Source organism: Lithobates pipiens, unplaced genomic scaffold, assembly GCF_037356315.1.
Source record: "Lithobates pipiens isolate NorthernLeopardFrog02 unplaced genomic scaffold, aLitPip1_a1.2 Scaffold_10, whole genome shotgun sequence".
Lineage (NCBI taxonomy): Eukaryota > Metazoa > Chordata > Amphibia > Anura > Ranidae > Lithobates > Lithobates pipiens.
In genome coordinates this window covers 35,475,414-35,495,542 of record NW_027507686.1, presented here as the reverse complement: position 1 = coordinate 35,495,542, position 20,129 = coordinate 35,475,414, and the positions used below count along the sequence as shown (strand labels likewise).

The window sequence follows — 20,129 nt, the reverse complement described above, 5'->3', positions numbered from 1 at the left end:
TCGCTGTCCCCTGTAGTCCGTCACATCCATCTTCTTGGTGGGGTCTCGCAGCTCCGCCGCTGTCATTCGGCGAAGCCGCGATGACGTCACTCCCGCGCACGGGAGCCGACACTCGCGGCAGCTCCGTAGTTGAAAATGCCGCGCTCAGTGCGCCTGCGCGCCGCTGTCTACAGCGCATGCGCCGTAGACAGCGGTGCCTGTCTTCGGGCAAATATCTCCTAAACCGTATAGGTTTAGGAGAGATTTCTTGGACCTACAGGTAAGCCTTAATCTAGGCTTACCTGTAGGTCAAAGTGTGTTATAAGGGTTTACAACCATTTTAAGACTTCAATGGAAGCACCGGTAAAAATGCAACACAAGTTTTTTTTTTTTTGCATATGTTTTTGTGTCTGAACAGCAGTTCTCCTTTGCAATTTCCTGGGTGGGAGGAGAGCTTACATGGTACACAATTGTTTGAAAAACACAAAGGGAAAAAAAAAGCGTATATATGCAGGTAAAAATGGCAAAGTCTGTAGAAGTGTAAATGTAAAAGCAGGATTGCAGCTAACTAGTTGTTCGATGTGGTGGCTATTTTTCCACTTTAACTTCTCTTTGTGATACTTTGAAGAATACACTTCCTCTGCTAGGGCGGCTACACTTATTTTTCCACTGTATCTGTGGAGGTAATCGTGTTTTTTGCACAGGCTGAACTTTAAACATGCATGTTATTGTTCATCTCAATTACATGGTGGATTGATGTGATAGAAACATAGGGAGCAAAAGTGTGGTACTGGAGCTCGCCAATTACACTAGTGAATAGAGGAGCGGAAAACCTTCCACTTGGCCCACAACGTGTGACAGCGCTGTCCTCCTACCAAGTGTTCTCTGTGATTTCGAAATAAAATATAAATCACCAGTTCAGAGTGAAGTATTTATAGTGATGTCTTGGAGTTGGTAAAGAGGAGCTAGCACTCTAGTTTAAATTCATAGTGCTGGTATAACTGTAGGCATCTTATTTAAAGCGGTGTTTAAAAAAAAAAAAAAAAAAAAAAAAGTCAGCAGCTACAAATAAAAATCGGACACTTACCTGTCCCAGTGTCCACCGATGCAGGGGGTCCAAGCCCCGCTTGTCTCCCCCTCCGCTTGGTGGTGCCGGCATTTACAGGCATTGTAAAAAGAAAAATGTCATTTATGTGCATATAAAAAAAAAAAAAAAAAAACATTTTTTTTTTTTTTACTCACCTCTAAATGCCTGTTGCTCTTGACATCACTTCCCTCGGCGCAGGAAGAGAGATCAGCTCTGCCCCCTCCCTCTTGTCAATCATCTGCCACACGTCACAGGTCCCAGATGATTGCGCGGCCAATCACAGCGCTGCTCGCACATGCGCAGTGGGTGTTCGGATGTGCGAGAGGCGCCGCGCACACGCCGTGATTGGCCGCGCAATCATCTGGGACCTGTGACGTGTGCCAGATGATTGACAAGAGGGAGGGGGCAGAGCTGATCTCTCTTCCTGCACCGAGGGAAGTGACGTCAAGAGCTCAGGTGCTCGAAGATGGCAGACTACAAGGGGACCCCCTAGCAACAGGCATTTAGAGGTGTGTGTAAAAAAAAAAAAAAAACTTTTCTCCAAATGTTTTTTTTTTTATGCACATAAATTAAAAAAAATAATTATTAAAACATTTTTGGGTGGACCTCCACTTTAATGAAAGACCCCAGACACATCTTTAAAAACCATAATAAACCTTCATCGATACACTATGGAGCCAGGTCATTATTCTTTTATCGAGTGCTATTATGATCTTGGTGTTTGTCACATTTTTTATTCCTTGCTCTGCAGATCATTCCTGGTGATGAGAAGAGATCCACAGAGTCTATATGTTGGGCGTCCGGCGACCGACTCTTCTCTGCAGGTCTGAATGGAGAGATCATCGAATACGACCTGGAGAGACTGTGCGTGAAATATTCTGTGAATGGATTTGGAGGCCCCTTATGGAACATCGTACCGAGTCCTTGTGGATCTCAGCTTGCCGTAAGTCCTGGGACTTGACTTTCTTAGTACATACCCATAATCCTTTGCAGGGGTCGTATATTCCAGTAGAAGCCGCGATGCGCTGCTCCTTGAGTAGTGAAGATATTTTAAACAGGAGATTTTAACAAAATATTTGTATTTTGTCACCTTGCTCGTTCAGGGAATAGTGATCAGAGCCAGGATAAGGGGTGGGTAGGAGGGGCTGCTGCCCTGGATGTAATGGTTTATTGCCGCAATGGGGCCGAGTTTGGCATCTTTGCCATCTTCGGACACAGCTGATCACAGTTGCCCTTTACTGTGTCATGAGCTGTGTCCAATCACAGCTGATCACATGTAAACAAACTGTCGCAGCCTGAGGAGAGACAAAAACTGGGAAGCGTGACGGGACGTTTTTTTTTTTTTTTTTTTTCCTTTGTTTAGCACGACCGCGCAATTGTCATTCAAAGTGCCACAGCACTGGAAACTGGCCTTGGGGTGAAAATGCCTGGTATTAAAGTAGCTAAAGTATTTTTATTGGTATATAAGAGTACTGCTACTTTACGGTAGAAAATGAATGGGCTCAAATTGCACTGTAAAGAACTACATGAGATTTGAACAGGTAGGTGGTGCGATTCCTGTGTGAATCGCATGCGGTTTCAACCGCCCAAAAAAAAAAACAATCTTGCAAGCTACACTGTGACCATCTAGACGATAATTGGATTTAATTAACTACTTAAGGACCGCCTCCTGTACATATACGTCGGTACTTTGAAGAGGGATATCTCGGTAACGGCAGCAGCTGCTGCCACAACCGAGATATCCATCTTTACAGGAGGTGGTCCTGTTGACGATAATGGTGGTCTCCGCGGCGGGTTCGCTGCAAGATTATTATCGGTGACGGGTGAGGTGCCACCCCCCCCCCTCCCGCGCCATCCGCCGCTTACCGGAGCCGTCAGTAGCGGCGGAGGCGTTCGGGTCCTTCACACGGCTGGGTATAGAGATGAGTGAGGCTAAGATGGCCCCTACTCATCTCTATACCATAGGAGGGTGGAAGAGACGTCAAAACGTCACTTCAGCACATACCTCTTAAAGGTACATTTTTTTTTCAATGTAATTTTTTTCAAATTACCGTATTTGCCGGCGTATAAGGCGGCTGGGCAGATAAGACGACCCCCTAATCTTCCATTTTAAATGTTGGATTGTGGTATACTTGCCGTATAAGACGACCCCCTTCCGACCAGTCTGTCAGCCTGCTGGATGTGCGGTAATGCTGTATGTTCAGTAGCGCTTTGTGTAACAGTTAACACTGTCTCACACTATACCGCGCTAAGCCAATCACAGCGAGCGATGTATTCTATTAATGAATACAAAGCCTGCTCGGATTGGCAGGGGCTGTAACATCATCAGCCCGCGCCTCTGACTCTCAAAGCCAATCAGAGCAAGCTACCGTATGTAGCCTGCTCGGATTGGCAGAGGTGGTTACTCCAATCCGAGCAGGCTTTGTATTCTCTAATAGAATACATCGCTTGCCAGGATTGGCTCAGCGGTGTATACAGTATTACCGCACATTCAGTAAGCATCCAGAGGGATGCTATGCAGCGGGCGGCTTGCATACAAGACGGCTTTGCTTTAAAGCCGGCGTATAAGACGACCCCCACTTTTTGGCTGTTTGCTTTTAGTGTAAAAAGTCGTCTTATACGCCGGAAAATACGGTACTTTTTTAAAATATATATATATATATATTACAAGGGATGTTTACATTCCTTGTAATAGGAATAAAAGTGTTTCTTCCCCCCAGCGTGTGCTCTGACTGATGTCTCCCGCGCGCATGCACGGGAGTGATGTCACGCGACTCCAGCCAGTCACAGAGCCGGAGTCCGCGGCCCCAGAAGGAAGAGGAGCAAAGATGGACGCAGAGTAAATATATGATATTATTATAATATAATAAGTCCACAGGTGAAGACTAGGTGTTTAAATTAGTCCCGGCAATTGAATAGCATCCTTAGGACAAGTGAGGAGAATAAGTATGGGAGATGGCCACCACCAGCAATGAGAAGGCTTACCAAAATGATTGGACTCAAAGGGGCATATACCCGATGAGTGGTCAAGGCTTGTGGTGAAAACACACCAATGGATTAGAACATCCACGTCTACAACCTCTGGCTCGAGTGGGATATAATCGCACCTTCCTTCAAATGGTTCACAGCAACAATGACCCTATAGATGGGCATCTCTAAGTTTAAAGCCCAGACAAGATAGTTTCATGGTTTTGGATCAGTATTCTTCTGAGAGCCATCAGTGATCTGTTCTTCTTCTTGTTTCAGGTGGGATGCGAGGACGGCTCCGTGAAGCTGTTCACCATTACACCAGAGCACATTGTGTTTGAGAAGAGCTTGGATCGACAGAAAGGTGATCGACAGATGGATGTTCTTGTCATGATGGAGCTGGATTTAGACTGACTTGTGATCTAACATCTTTTATTTCTTCCCACAGAGCGTATTCTGTGCCTCGCTTGGCATCCTTCAGGTTCCCATATTGTTGCTGGTTCCATCAACGTAATTAAAGTGTTCAGCGTCTCATCAGGTGGGGAACCCAGGAGCCAATTCTCTTTTTGTTTGGTTTTTGGTTTTCTAATCTGGTCTATTAACATTCTATGGAATTGGTTGCTGTGGTCAGTGCTTCTTTCAGAGCTTCCTGGGGTCCATAATGGCTCCTTCACTCGTGTCAGCGGATAATGGATTTTCAAAACTTTCAACATACCTGTTCTGTCTGCTGCCTTGCATGTCCTAGCAGTTGACTCTTTTTTTTTTTTTTTTTTTTTTTTTTTTTAACCACTTGACCTACCCCCTTCATGACCAGGCCTTTTTTCACTGCGTTATTTTAACTGCAAGTTGCGCGGTCGTGCCACACTGTACACAAAATGTATGTCCTTTATTTCCCACAAATAGAGCTTTCTTTTGGTGGTATTTGATCACCCCTGCGGTTTTTATTGTTTGTGCTATAAACAAAAATAGACCCACAATTTAAAAAAAAAAAAAAAACAATATTTTTAATTTTTTGCTATAATGTGTATCCAATAATAAAAACACATTTTCATCACTTTAGGCCAATATGTATTCTTCTACATATTTTTGGTAAAAAAAAATTGCAAAAGTTATAGCTTCTACAAAATAGGGGATATTTTTATGGCATTTCTATTATTTTTATCTTTTTACTACTAATGACAGCGATCTGTTATTTTTAGGAACTGCGACATTGCGACGGACAAATCTGACACTTTTTTTTGGGACCAGTCATATTTATACAGTGATCAGAGCTAAAAAAAATAGCCACTGATTACTGTATAAATGTCACTGGCAGGGAAGGGGTTAACACTAGGGAGCGATCAGGGGGTTAAGCGTGTCCTAGGGAGGTGTTTCTAACTGTGGGGGGATGGGACTGGCAGGAAGCAGGGAGACATCCACTGTTCCTGATCACTAGGATCAGCAGATCTGTTTACTTTCCCTGACAGAACGAGGATCTGTCTGTATACGTTGACAGATCCTCCGTTCTGTCTCTCTCAGGGGCGATCGCGGGTGCCCAGCGGACATCGAGGCCGCCATCTGCTTGCATCAGCTCCTTCGTCACGTGGCATGTGCTTGCCTGCTAAGCCTATTTAAAGGGCCGCTGTACAGCTACAGCAATTTGCCCAGGAGAGCCAACCTGCCGCCGTATAATGACGGCAGCTGGACGGCTAGAGGTTAACTGACAATTGCACGGTCATGCAACGCTGTCCAAAAATTTATGTCATTTTTTTTCCCCCACAAATGGAGATTTCTTTTGGTGGTATTTGATCACCACTGAGTTTATTTTTTTATTTTTGCTATAAACAGCAATAAAACATTTTTTTTTTTTTTTTACTTTCTACGCTAAAACATCCCATAACAAATGTAAAAAAGTCAAATGTCTTCATTAATTTAGGTCAATATGTATTCTGCTACATATTTTTGGTAGTCTTGCCAACGTATTTTCTGTATGTTGCCAACAAGCTTTCTCCAGTACTAGCCGGAGTACACAGTTGGAAAATTTTGCCAAGATAATTTTTTAACATTAGTGCTAGTTCACACCAGACGCAGTTCCAGATTTTTTTTTTTTTCTGCAAAAAATGCATGCGCAGTGTTTTCCATGTATTCCAGTGGCTCTAGTTCATACCATCCAGTCAGTTTCCGGTCAGTTTCTGCACTGTAAACTGACTGCATGGTGTGAACTAGAGCCATTGAAATACATGGAAAACACTGTGCATGCATTTTTAGTGCAGAAAAAAAAAGCACACGTAACTGCATCTGGTTTGAACTGGCCCTAAAACCTAAGCCTTGCTGTGCCCCACCTGCCAAATCTTTGCCACCTGCTAGGATGACACATATACCGCCAGGGATACAAACCCTTTGGGATGCAGTGCTGTAGAAGTTTTTATAACCTTGTAATGCTTTTCGTCATTTGCACTCGCCATTCTGATGTTATCATATTCACATATCCGATGCTTGGCTTATCAGTGTAACATATATTTCGCAATATTTTGCCGCAGGTCACCTGCTGCAAGTTCTAAAGATGGACCGCCGTGGGCTGGTCGGCCGGAAACGAGAATGTATAGTCTGGGGTGTGTCTGTTCTGTCCTGCGGAGAAATTGTCAGCGTGGATTCTTCTGGGAAGCTCCAGTTCTGGAATTTAGAGATGGGGACACTTATCCGCTCATACACTGCCGCCACCAGTGATATCCTCTGCATAGCGGTGTCTCAGGTACATCCGCTGCTCCTTTTTTCCTTTTTTTTATTTATTTTTTTATATTGTCAGGCAAATGGTAAAATCATTCAGTGAACACAAATATCCTGAAGTTGTAGTAATTTGCACTCCTATCCAGAAGGCTTCTTACTAGAGGTCGACTGATATATATCGGCCGGTATTTGTCCATTTTTATGAAATCGACATCGGCCGATTATTGTGCAAACCGTGCCGATTCGCAGGTAACACTATACCCAGCCGCCTGCAGTACAGACCTGTGTCCCCGCTGCAGCAGCATGTAAAATTAATCTTCGATCCTTCACCCGCGCGGCCGGCCACTATAGAAGGGAAGGAGAAAGGTTCACTGACACTGTGCACCCCCCCCCCCCCCCCATCAGGTGCATGCAGGTAGATACCAGCATGTATGGATGGTAAGTCACAAAAATGGAGTGTGTGTTACTGTGCCCCCCTGCAGACTTTATTTAATCTCCTTTTAAAGGGAAACCTCGCTGAGGCTGACAAGCTGGCATTGAGAAAATGGATGACCCTCCTCCACGGCAACCTCTCGGTACCCCCCTCCTCCTCCACAGCCACCTCTCTGGTGCCGGTCCAGGCATGTGGGTGGATCTCAACTCCATTGTCGTGACCTTACCCGAGCCTGGACTGGTTCTGTGACTTCAGCAGATAGCGGGCTTCAGCTGAAAATGGGTCACAGGAGTGCAGAATGAACTGCACCCCTGTGATCCACAGGAGAATTACAGCCAAACAAGCTTTGACTGTACTTCTTCTTTAAGTGAATAACATTGATTATCTTGTTAAAATGGCATCTGAAAGTCATGGGACATATAATGAAGCAAGTAAACATGTTGTCCCTGACATTGATCTTTTGAAAGTAAAAAAGAAAAAGGGCATTGTAGTTTGCTGTGTATGGGGCTGTGTAGTTGCTGACTGGTTAGGGTGCCCATGATGACCTGTGTCCACAGCCAAAAGTGCCTACAATGGGCATGCAAGCTTTATAACTGAACCACGGAGCAATGGAAAAAAGTGGCTTGGTCTGATAATTCAGTGGGTGGTCATAAAGTTCTGGCTGATTGGTGTGGTTTTTTTCTCTATCATTTCAGAAAGAAGACAGTCTGGTGGTGGGCACTGCACAGGGGTCTGTTTTACAGTTCCAGCACTTGGCACTGCAGGCTGGGAAGGAGGAGAAGCAGTGGGTGGCCACCAAACCATTCCAGCAACACAGCCGTGACGTCCGGGCCGTGGCTCACAGCAGCACATCTCTGATTTCTGGAGGTAGAGAACTTTTTTTTTTTTTTTGTATTGTATTTTATAGGTATTTTGCTTTGTTCCTATTCTAAACAAGTCCTGTCATTTTTTTTTTCACAGGCTTGGATGGCAATATTGTCGCACGACCATTGCTGGAGAGGATAAAAGTAAAATCCTATGAGGCTGCACTGAGAAAAATCACCTTCCCACATGTGAGTCTCGTTCATTGTGTCTGCAGATATTTTTTGGGCCATTTTAAATGGAACTTTAGCTTTTTTTTTTTGTTGTTGTTGTGTCAGCTTATATGGTATATTAGGTCCCATTTACACCTGAAAGAAGCTTCAAAATGCTCAACTGCGACAATCCCCATGATTTTTCAAAGTGCAGTGTCGCTTGAAGCTTATACCTTTAAAACGGACAATAGCTAATTTTGAAATTCAAGCATTTTCAGCCCCAGTAGACTTCAATGTGTTTGCCTAAAAAGTGCACAAAACAAACATATTGCACATTTTCTTAATCTAATAACTAGCTTTCAAAAAAAGCTCCAGCCTTATGCTGCGTACACAGATCGGATTTTCCGACGGGAAATGTTGGTGGTAAGTCCGGCCGTGTGTATGCTCCATCGGACATTTGTTGTCGGACTTTTCGCCAACAAATGTTGGCTAGCATGCTCTCAGGTTTTCCAGCAACAAATGTGTGTTGTCGAACTTTCTGATCGTGTGTACACAAGTCCGTCGGACAAAAGTCCAAAGTACAAACATGCATGCTCAGAATCGAGGACAAGCCAGAATCGATCGGTCTTGTAAATCTAGCATTCAAAATGGAGATATCACATGACTATTGAACTTCCTTTCTATCAGCTCACCGTACGTCACCACCTTCCCACGTTTGGAATTGTTGGCCAACATTTGTGTGCCCGTGTGTATGCAAGACAAGTTGGAGCCAACAACCTTCGAACAAAGGTCCACGGTTTTGTTGTTGGAAAGTCTGACCACGTGTATGGGGCATTAGATGCAAAACCACCCGTACAAACACTCAGAAATTAAGAAAAAAAGCCTGTAAAACGACAGAAGCTACAGGCTTGTGAATCAGCAGGGTCAATGCTAATAAGCACACACCCTGCAATACAGGCACAAGCCTAAATGAGCATGGCTGGATTAGGTGGACTTCACTGGTAGGATCAAAAGGCATTTGTGGAACTATGCATGGGGACTAATGGAAAAATTTAAGAAGAAAGTAAATTTAGCGCTACACCACAAAGAAGATTTTAGCTGCTAGCAATAAAGAAAAATGACACAATCCTTAATCAAACATAAAAAACAAAATTGCAGCACTTCCAACAATAGAAAAAATAGTCCATAAAAAGTGCGGTGCTCCTTTAAATTTGCAAATAAGTGAAATGGCAACTCACCAGAAGCAGGTGCTGTCTCATTCAAGAGAACAGCCAACACGCGTTATGCAGTGCAATGCAGATGTACTTCCCAGTGTTTATCCATGTCTGGTATTAAATGTTTTCACCTCCTCAGAATCATGTGTGGTGTATCCAGCCATACAAAAGAAAAGTGTAGTAACTGATGGGATTTAATGCAATAGTGAGAGTGATCACCCGTGAAATTGACAGACGTTAATACAATTGTGCTCCACTTCTGCCTTCCCCGCATCCAATGCAAACTCACCAAAGGGAGTATATAGCCATACAGTATGCAGTATCTAGCCGCTTGCAACACCGAATGATACATCAAAACCACGCTTGCTGAGGATGTACATTGGTTGGGAAACGCATTGAGTGGAGATGTCCACGTGACGTCATGCTGCCACACTACTGCTTGCTGTGGCGGCAGTTTTAATGTATCATTTGGTGTTGCTAGAAGCCATTTGTCCCCTAAGGATATCTGAATGAGAGATCCAGAATAGAGGACACAGGGTTTTGTCTGAATCCATCTATCCATCCCTGTTGAGTGTGGCGGCTGCATACTGTATGGCTATATACTCCCTTTAGTGAGTTTGCATTACATGTAGGGAAGGCAGAGTGGAGCACGGTTGTATTAACGTCTGTCACTTTCATGGGTGATCACTCTCACTATTGCATTGAATCCCATCAATTACTACACTTTTCTTTTGTATGGCTGGATAGCACTACACATGATTACAAGGAGGTGACAACATTTGATACCAGACGTGGATAAACACTGGGAAGTACATCTGCATTGCACTGCATAAAGTGTGTTGGCTGTTCTCTGAAGGAGACAGCACCTGCTTCTGGTGAGTTGCCATTTCACTTATTTGCACATTTTAGAGGAGCACCGCACTTTTTATGGACTATTTTTTCTATTGTTGGAAGTGCTGCAATTTTGTTTTGTACAAGAGAAATCTTTGCAGATATAATAAGGAACTGCAGCAGAAAAATGTTAAGGGAGGCCATCGTTCTGATTTGAAACTGATATTCGTGTTTGGAAGATGATGGGGAGTAAAACCCACTTGACAGGTTTTTATCTCTTGCAGACTTTATGGCTGAGATCTCTGCGCTTAATTCCCTGGTCTGCACAGCTAGTGTGCCCATTATGAGCTTCATTTTCATTTTATATTAATTTTATCAACATTTAATTGTAGATCAGGATCTGACAGGACATGAAATTAATATTACATTTTTGTTCTGGGGTTTAAACACACTCGAAGATTATTCTTCCAGACATGACTTCAGCTAGACCAAATACAAATTTATGTTTGAAGAAAACAGTTGAAACTCTACGGAAGTGCATAATAATAAAGCATGTCTTTCCCTTCACAGCGCCATCTTGTGTCTTGCGCTCAGGCTTCCCGCTTGCTGCTCTTCCAGTTCCCCGATCATCTGGAGCTGTGGCGTCTGGGTCAGACCGATCAATCAGGTTTGGATCATTTGGATAAATTTAAATAAATGTGATAGGTGGAATGCAGAGATAACACAAAAAGTTATGGGCGTTAGGCAGTTAAAGTGGACTTGTACTTTGCCTGTTGTGTTCACTGGCCGGTGCCTCATTTATTCAAAGTCAAATATTCTGTACTTTCTGGTGTGGAAAGCTTGCAATTCCTTCTTGCCATGAGGCAGCCCTGGGTGCCTGAGCAGTAAATTACTGATCCTGAGCACGGTCTCATGGCAGTTGAGGAGTTAGTATAGGCAGTAGGAAGGTTGCGTAACTTTTTTTTTTTTTTTTCTTTTATCTAAATAAAAGTAATACAAGAAAATAAATTGTGCACTTTTATTGTGTTATTAGCGTATTTATCGGCGTAAAACGTGCACCCCAATTTTAAAGGGAAGTTTCAGGAAGAAAAACTTTTTTTTGTGAGCCCATCTGCCCCCTCAGTGCAGCTCACCATATCTCGGATGAAATCACCGCTCTCAGTCAGCAGTCACATACACAGTTCCGCCTCCGCCATCGACATTGGACCAGCTCTTGTGATAGACAGAACACTGGTCCAATGCTTTCAAGTTTTTGTGCTGTAAAAAAAAATGAGACAAAGCTAAATCATTTCAGAACTTTTTTCACCTTTTTTTAATGTGACCTATAAACTGTACAACTCAATTGAAAAACAAACTGAAATCTTTTAGGGGGGTGGGAGGTGAAAAAATAAAATGTGTTTGCACCCTCCTATATCTAGGGACGTAGCTGTGATCAGAATTAAGCAAATCACATTCAAACTCATTTTAAATAGGAGTCAGTACACACCCCCCATCGTTTAAAGTGCCACTGATTAACCTCAAAATAAAGTTTAGCTGTTCTAGTAGGTCTTTCCTGACACTTTCTTAGTCGCATCCTACAGTAAATGCCATGGTCCGCAGAGAGCTTCCAAAGCATCAAAGGGAAAAGGTAGTAGGAGAAGGGTACAAAATAATTTCCAAGGCATTAGATATACCATGGAACACAGTGAAGACAGTCGTCAAGTGGAGAAATTATGGCACAACTGGACATTACCAAGAACTGGACGTCCCTCCAAAATTGATGAAAATAGAAGAAGAAAACTTTAAAAGAGCTGCAGGAATATCTGGCAAGTACTGGCTGTGTGGTGACAACAATCTCCCGTATTCTTATGTCTGGGCTATAGGGTAGAGTGGCAAGACGGAAGCCTTTTCTTACCAAAAAAAAACATCCAAGCCCTGGCTAAAGTTTGCAAAAAACGCATCTGAAGTCTCCCAAAAGCATGTGGGGAAAATGTGTTATGGTCTGATGAAACCAAGGTTGAACTTTTTGATCATAATTCCAAAATATATGTTTGGTGCAAAAACAACACTGAACATCATCAAAAGCACACCATACCCACCGTGAAGCACGGTGGTGGCAGCATCATGCTTTGGGTCTGTTTTTCTTCAGCTGGAACAGGGGCCTTAGTGAAGATAGAGGGACTTCTGAACCGTTCCAAATACCAGTCAATATTGGCACAATACCTTCAAGCTTTTGCTACAAAACTGAACATGAAGAGGAACTTCATCTTTCAGCATGACAACGACCCAAAGCATACATCCAAATCGGCAAAAGAATGGCTTCAACAGAAGAAGATTAAAGTTTTGGAATGGCCCAGCCAGAGCCCAGACCAGAATCCAATTGAAAATCTGTGGGGTGATCTAAAGAGAGCTGTACCCAGGAGATGCCCTCGCAATCTGACAGATTTAGAGTGTTTTTGCAAAGAGTAGGCAAATATTGCCAATTCAATATTTGCCATGCTGATAGACTCGTACCCAAAAAGACTGAGTGCTGTAATAAAATCAAAAGGTGCTTCAACAAAGTATTAGTTTAAGGGTGATCACACTTATACAACCATATTTTATTTATTTATTTTTTACGTCTATCCACCAAAAAGATTTCAGTTTGTTGTTCAACTGAGTTATATACAGTTTATAGGTCACATTAAAGGTGGAAAAAGTTCTGAAATGATTTTTCTTTGTCTCATTTTTTTTTATTAAATCGCAGAAACCTGACATTTTAACAGGAGTGTGCAGACTTTTTATATCCACTGTATATTATACTTTTTTTTTTCTTTTTTTTTATTCTATTTTGTTTAGATTTACCATCAGCTATGTAGTGCAAGGGCCTGCCTGACTGCATACAAATTCAAAGTGTTTAGGTTTGACCTCCATAATTATATGATTTTGGTAACTCTAAAGGAAAATGGGGTAACGTACCGCTAGCCTTAGTGTCCTCCTTCTCAAAAAAGTGGCTTGTTTTCTGGTGTATTACTGAGATTTGAAATGTACAGATCTGAATGATCCTTGTGTTCAAGATTTATGAAATGAAACCTCATACCTCCTCTCCAGGTAATCTGTTATTTTTTTCTGATATAGGCAAAGAACAGGTTCACGTTAACCACCCCCTGCCTGCCGTATAGGTAAATGACGGCAGCAGCGAGGTGGCTCTCTTGTTCTCGGGCGTCGTCCTATGACGTCGTCCCGCTCTCGCCGCGCAGCAATCAGCGGCGCTCTGTATCCATGGGACGCAGTGCATCCCCAATTTTGGTAAAGAGCCAATGATGTGCCTCTTTACCCATGTAATCAGCTGTATCCAATCAGAGCTGATCACATGTAAACAAGAAAATGCTGGTTATTGAGGCTCCTCTCCTCACCCTGATTGTGAGGAGAGGAGATCCGATCAGCGGCATTTCCTTATGGGGGGGGGACCCACACAGATCAGTATCCTGATTATCTGTGCAGCCCCATCAGTGCCTCCTCATCAGTGTCATTTCATATGTGCCCATCAGTGCAGCCTTATTGGCACACATCAGTGAAGGAGAAACTTTTCCTGACAGAAACCAATAAAAACGTAATTTTATTTTAGATTTTTTGATTTTCGGTCAAAATTGCAAAACAATAAAAACCCAGTGGTCATTAAAGTCCACCACTGGGTCTCCAAAAAAAAAATTTAATTTGGGTACAGTGTCGCATGACCGTGCAATTGTCATTCAAGATGTGACAACGCTGAAAATTGGCTTGGGCAGAAAGGGGGTGAAAGTGGCCCAGACAATTAATAGTATTAATATTGTATTCAAGGCATTATTTTAACTGCTTCAATACCAGGCACTTTTATCCCCTTAATGCCCAGGCCAGTTTTCAGCTTTCAGTGCTCTGTCGCTTTGAATGACAATTGCACGGTCATGCAACACTACCCAAAATAAATTTTTATCCTCCATTTATTTTGCTGGTGGTATTTAATTACTGCCGCATTTACATTTTTTTTTTTTTTGATAAAAAAAAAATGAAAGACTGGAAATAAAAAAAAAATAAATAAAAAAAAATAAAGTTTTTCTGTCGGAAAAAAATTTCTAAATTTTTTTTCCTTCACTGATATGCGCTGGTGAGGCGACACTAATATGCAGCACTGATGGGTACGGATAGGCTGCGCTGATGGGCACTGAAAAGCAGCGCTGACTTGCATCACTGATGGGCACTGTTGGGGCTGCACTGATGATCATCTGTACAGGTCTCCCCTGTGAGGAAATGCCGCAGATTGTCTTTTCTCACACGCTTTCAGTGTGAGGCAAGGAGAGCCAATAACTGTCATTTCCTTGTTTTACACATGATCAGCTGTGATTGGACACAGATGATTACATGCGTAAAGAGTCATATGCTCTATACCGAGACCAGGGTTGTGCCGTGACACAGTGCGATCGCCACGGTGAGACTGGGGCGATGTTATATGACGTTGTCCCAGAACAGAGCACCCCACCCACCATCATTTGTCTATGCGGCGGGTGGGAGGTAAATAAAGTGCTCTAAAAGTTGAATACTTCATAATATAGTTTTTCTATTCTGTGCCCATTAGGTAAAGACGGTGATATCCTTCCTGTGAAACATGAACAGGAGCTCCTGCTACAGCTGAAGAGAAAGGTAAGTGATCTCATTAAGGGGCTGTTCTATGTGTCCCGTTCACCCCACATGTGTCCCGTTCACCCCACATGCGTCCCGTTCACACCACAATGACCAAATGGAGTCGTTGCATGCAGAGATGTATACAAGACTGCAAACCATTTCCATTGCCTTTTTGTTCCCAGTGACAACGCATGATTGGATAGTGAAAGGAGGAGAAGCAGACTGGTGAGCTCATCTCTGTCACTTTGCTTTCTCCTCCTGTCAGCATGTCACTACTTAGCACTTGACCACTGCAGCTCAACTAATTGGCTATCTGTGCTGCTTCTCCCTCTCTGTCAGGGACTTTAAGAAGCCGATACCAAGTTAAATTCAGACACTGCTTAACATAAAAAAAAATAATAATACATTCATTGATGTATTAATGAATGCAGAACTGCATTCATTTTGTGTATTTGTTGTCTGTCTGGAGGTCAGCTATAAGGGGTAAGTTTTGAGGGGTGTGATCTTCAGACAACTTCTTAATGTGTACAGTTTCTCTGTTGGCGAACCTCTTCTTTTATATTTTACTTTTTTATTTTTTATTTTTTTATGTATTGGTTAAAACTGGGTGAAGATGATGGACTAACCCATTATATTCTATCTCTGTTTAGGGATCTGAGAGTATACGATGTAGCTGTATCTCCCGCTGCGGGTCATGGCTGTCCTACACCACTGCCTCTCGTCTCTTCCTCCATCGGCTCCACTACGACAATAATAATTTCAGTATCAGTAAGGTGAGACATGTATGTAAAATAGACGTATAGTACTATATCATCAGGGAACAAAATTTCCCCTTGAAATTGGACTTCAAGGCACCTCGACTCGTATAGCAACATCTTTTTTGTTAATGACGCATAAAAAGCACCAACTGTTACATGATTGACAGTATAGAAGAGACCTCCTTTCACCTTCTGGGTGAAGGAGATCTCTTCTCTTCTATACTGTCAATCATGTTACAGTCGGTACTTTTTCAGTTTCTTATTGCTATGTACATTCCATGTTACCATTTTTAACCTCTTGCTTACCGGTCACTTAAACCCCCTCCTGCCCAGACCAATTTTCAGCTTTCAGCACTGTCACAATTTGACAATTGCGCGGTCATACAACACTGTACCCAAATCTAATTTTTATCATTTTTTTTCACACAAATAGAGCTTTCTTTTGGTGGTATTTAATCACAGCTGGGTTTTTTATTTTTTACTAAGCAAACAGAAAAACATGGAACATTTAAAAAATAAAAATAAATGTGCTGATGAGGCTGCACTGGTGGGCACTGATAGTCTTCACTGGTGGGCACTGATAGTCTTCACTGGTGGGCACTGATAGTCTGCACTGATGAGAACAGATAAGTTGGCACTGATGGGTGCCACTGAAGGCACTGGTGGGTGGCACTGGTGGGTGGACATGGGTGGCCCTGGTGGGCACTGGTGGGTGACACAGGTGAGCACAGATGAGCTGGCGGGAGCTCTTCTTGATCAGGACCGATGCCCCTCTGAGAGCTGCCGGTGATCGGCATTTTATTTTTTCTCTCTCGCACTGTCAACGCGAGGAGAAAAAATATCTGATTATCGGCTCTGTTTACATCATGATCAGCTGTCATTGGCTGACAGCTGATCACGTGGTAAGGGATTGGGATCGACCCCTTATTCCAATCGCGCACACGCCCTGAAGGGGGCGCGCAGGCTGCTTGGGCATGGGAGGACGTCTATTGATGTACTCCCGGAAAAGTATGTCCACGCTGTAGCCATCATTTGGCTATAGCACGGATCTGAAGAAGTTAATTATGTGTCATTAACAAATGATTTTTCTACTTTATTTTATGATTGTTATGTGAGTCTAAGTGCCTTAAGTCCCATACACACTATCAGATTGTCTGCTGAGTTTTTCCTTCAGATTTACCAAAACCATGTAGTAGAAGGGCCTGCCTGATTGCATACACATTGAAACTCCTAAGGTTTGACCTCATATGATATGGTTTTGGTAAATCTGAAGGAAAAACTCAGCAGACAATCTGATAGTGTGTACGGGGCTTTAAAAGGCCAATTCCAAGGGGAAATCCCTTGGTCTGATCCAGCCATAAATATTGCAACAGTCACATCATTACCTATCTGTAGGCCTGCGAAATGAAAATGTGTTGCTCTGGCTGACGAGTCTTATTCCATCTGTCATTTTTTTGTTGCTAAAGACAGAAATGTTGTTTTAGACATTTTTAGGGGGTCTATTTTTGTGCTGTAATAACTTTTACTTTTCATTTGGAGTAAAATCAAACAAGGATATCGGCATCACATATATATATATATATATATATATATATATATATATATATATATATATATATATATATATATATAATTTTTTTTTTTTTTTTTTTTTTTAGCCCATCTCCAGCATAAAATGTTATCTTTGTACACACTGGTGTGTTCATCTAACCACCTTTTGATACAGTTGGATATCTGCCAAGCCATTACATTTTTTTAATTAATTTTTTTATCTCCCATATACAGGTTCCAAAGTTCGCCCAACCACCAAGCGCAGCTCTGCATCTTAAATTTTCTCCTGACTCCAAACAGCTGTATGTAGGAGCAGAAAGAGGATGTGTTCATATTATGGACCTGTCCAAAGGCACCTGCCAGCACCGTCACACTCTACAACCACCATCAGGTAATGTGGCTGTGAAATGCTAATGAGATTGTGAGAGAAGACATCATACTTCTTTAAAGCCTAGGTTCATCCAAAATCAACAACTGCAAAATCAGCACAAGGTTCTGATTCTTCTGTTAGTAAAAATATTTCCCTGTCTGTCCCACTCTCTTGTAATCTTCTGGTGCGCTGTGGGTTAAGGGACAAGTATGGCCAGCCCTTTTTTGACCATACTTCTATGGATCACAGGAGTGCAGTTCATTCTGCACTCCTGTAATGCGTTTTTAGCCGATGGCTAAAGCCCACTGTTGGCTGATGTCACTCAGCTGGTCCAGGCTTGGGAAAGATCCTGACCATGGGGTTGGGATCAGCCCAGAAGCTTGGACTGGCAACTGTCTCAAGCTCTCAGCTGCTCCCGCCCCCTCCACAGCCCAGTGCTCCAGCGAGCCCTGAAGGGGAGAGCGGAGAGCTGCTGCCTGACAGTCACTGCTCTCTGCTCAGAGCAGAGGGGGAGAACTGAGCGATCAACTGTGTTTGATCACTCAGTTCTCACTATACAGATGACAGATGGAAAGGATTAATGCTGCATCTACCTAGGTCTTTTTTAAGAATCCCGAACTTCACTTTTAATATATTATAGGGGTTGTCACCCTTAGTTGTGTTAATTCACACCCTTTATGCTTAGCTGCTCCATTCATAGAAGCAGTATAAGAGCTTCTATGAATGGAACATGATCGGAGAATGGAGGATGGGCGGATGACTGATAGCAGGACAGAAGAAGCACAAGGGACACATCCTACTGACTGTAAGTTATGTCCCCTGTGCTGATTTTTGTGTTTTATGATTTTTTTGCTGCACTTTGGCTTTAAATAGAGTTGTCCATCCTATGGCTGTACATAGTTGAATTAATATAAATAACTTATTGTGGTCAAGGGGTAGTTATTGGGACTATATTAGGGGCTAATTATTGGTATTGTGGGCTATTGTAGAAGCTCACAGAGTTGGTACTTTTATTTGACAAACTTGTATTAGACTTGGTTATTTTTTTTTTGTAATTTCCCTTTGAGTAAAGTAACCTTAATCTGACATTTTCATTGGTAATGTTCGTTAATGTTGTTGATAGTTATTGTGTCTGTAGTAAGGTTAGTGAGATGGCTGGCTGTTAAGTTTGTACAAAGAGGACTCCCAGGTAGCTTAGCTCTGAGGAAGGGTGTGCGCCCCAAAACATGTTAGCTGTATACCCCATGATGTGAATAGGCCACGTGTGTCCACACTGTCCAGCATTGTGTGTTTTTTTTTTTTTGTTTTTGGTCTACAATTTTTTTGCCATCTTGTGAGTATCCATTTATTTTTTTATTTTTTTATTGAATAAATGTTTTGTGGTAATGCACTAGGTGCGTGCGCCTTCCATTTTTATCTTGTTTCTGTTTTAGTATTTTAGGCTACAAAATTAGTGTTTAATTTAGTAGACAAAATTAACACTGATGTTGAGATGGTTCTACAGGCGCAAGAACTGTATGTTGAGATTCTTCTACAGCCAGCAGAACTAGATGTTGAGCTGGTTCTACAGGCTGGTGAGCTAGATATCGAGATGGTTCTGTAGAAGGGAGAACGTGATATTAAGTTTGTACTAAAAATATTATAAATAGCCACTAAGATGGTATTGTAAATTAAAGTTTTAGATAGCAATGCATTTATCAGACAATTGCTGTATTCACAGCTTCTTCACATCCTGTTCACCTTCTGACTGCCAGCTCGGATGGATCCCTACTAGCGGTAGCATCTTCTAATTCTCAGGTTGACATCTATAATGTGAAAGACCTAAAGGTAAGTGTGGATGGAAGTTAAAATTAGTATTTCGATTTTACGTAAGTATTAGAAATTAGGTTGTTCCTAATACATTCCTTCTTTTCTGCAGTATATGTGCTCTGTTCCCCAGTACAACTCTCCCACAACTGCAATAAGTATCCACCCATCCACCAATAACCTAGTGATCGCCTATGCAGACCAGCAGGTAGGTTTTTTCCTGGAAAAAAAAATTATATATATATAAATTATACTGGACAATGAATTGAACACTAAGATCACCATTTGCTGATCAAACATCAGTGAACTTGGACCAGGTGGCATTTGTTTGCTATGCCTTGCCTATTATTATGCCTGTATCAGTTTATTAAAAAAGCACAGGTATTGGGATTGCTTTACTAAGCCAGGAGCGTGCAAAATCAGGTGCAACTCTGCAGAGAAACCAATCGGTATCCAGGTGCCGAGAGCCCACATATTTGTGTACCAGATTACAAATACAACTGTGCAGGAACGCGCGCTCCCGACACAGTAACCGCCAGCTACCAGAATTCTCCCGATCGCTGCTTTCCAATCATGTGACAGCCAATCATAGCGGTCACATGATCGTACACCCCGCCCTGCCTCCTGGCATTTTAAACCCCTTAAAGGGCACACGAGACACCAGCACCAAGGGGTTAACTGATCTAAGCTGAAGTTTAGAAGCTGATTGGCTACCATGAACTGCTGCACCAGATTTTGAACTCTCCATTTTTTAGTAAATCTCCCACATTGTATCTATAGTTTTTTTTTCACCTGTC

At 42.4% G+C, this 20,129-nt stretch overlaps 1 protein-coding gene across 1 annotated transcript in view; it reads left to right on the top strand.

Annotated features, from left to right (window-relative positions):
* UTP4 (UTP4 small subunit processome component) overlaps positions 1 to 20,129 on the top strand; it is a 33,700-nt gene that overhangs the window by 7,112 nt on the left and 6,459 nt on the right. The window contains exons 3-14 of the mRNA XM_077454125.1: positions 1,818 to 2,009; positions 4,313 to 4,397; positions 4,482 to 4,571; positions 6,553 to 6,764; positions 7,868 to 8,039; positions 8,133 to 8,224; positions 10,801 to 10,897; positions 14,801 to 14,865; positions 15,498 to 15,620; positions 17,391 to 17,547; positions 19,247 to 19,353; positions 19,445 to 19,540. Coding sequence (XP_077310251.1) covers positions 1,818 to 2,009; positions 4,313 to 4,397; positions 4,482 to 4,571; positions 6,553 to 6,764; positions 7,868 to 8,039; positions 8,133 to 8,224; positions 10,801 to 10,897; positions 14,801 to 14,865; positions 15,498 to 15,620; positions 17,391 to 17,547; positions 19,247 to 19,353; positions 19,445 to 19,540 — 1,488 coding nt within the window. The remainder of the gene's footprint in view (positions 1 to 1,817; positions 2,010 to 4,312; positions 4,398 to 4,481; positions 4,572 to 6,552; positions 6,765 to 7,867; positions 8,040 to 8,132; positions 8,225 to 10,800; positions 10,898 to 14,800; positions 14,866 to 15,497; positions 15,621 to 17,390; positions 17,548 to 19,246; positions 19,354 to 19,444; positions 19,541 to 20,129) is intronic.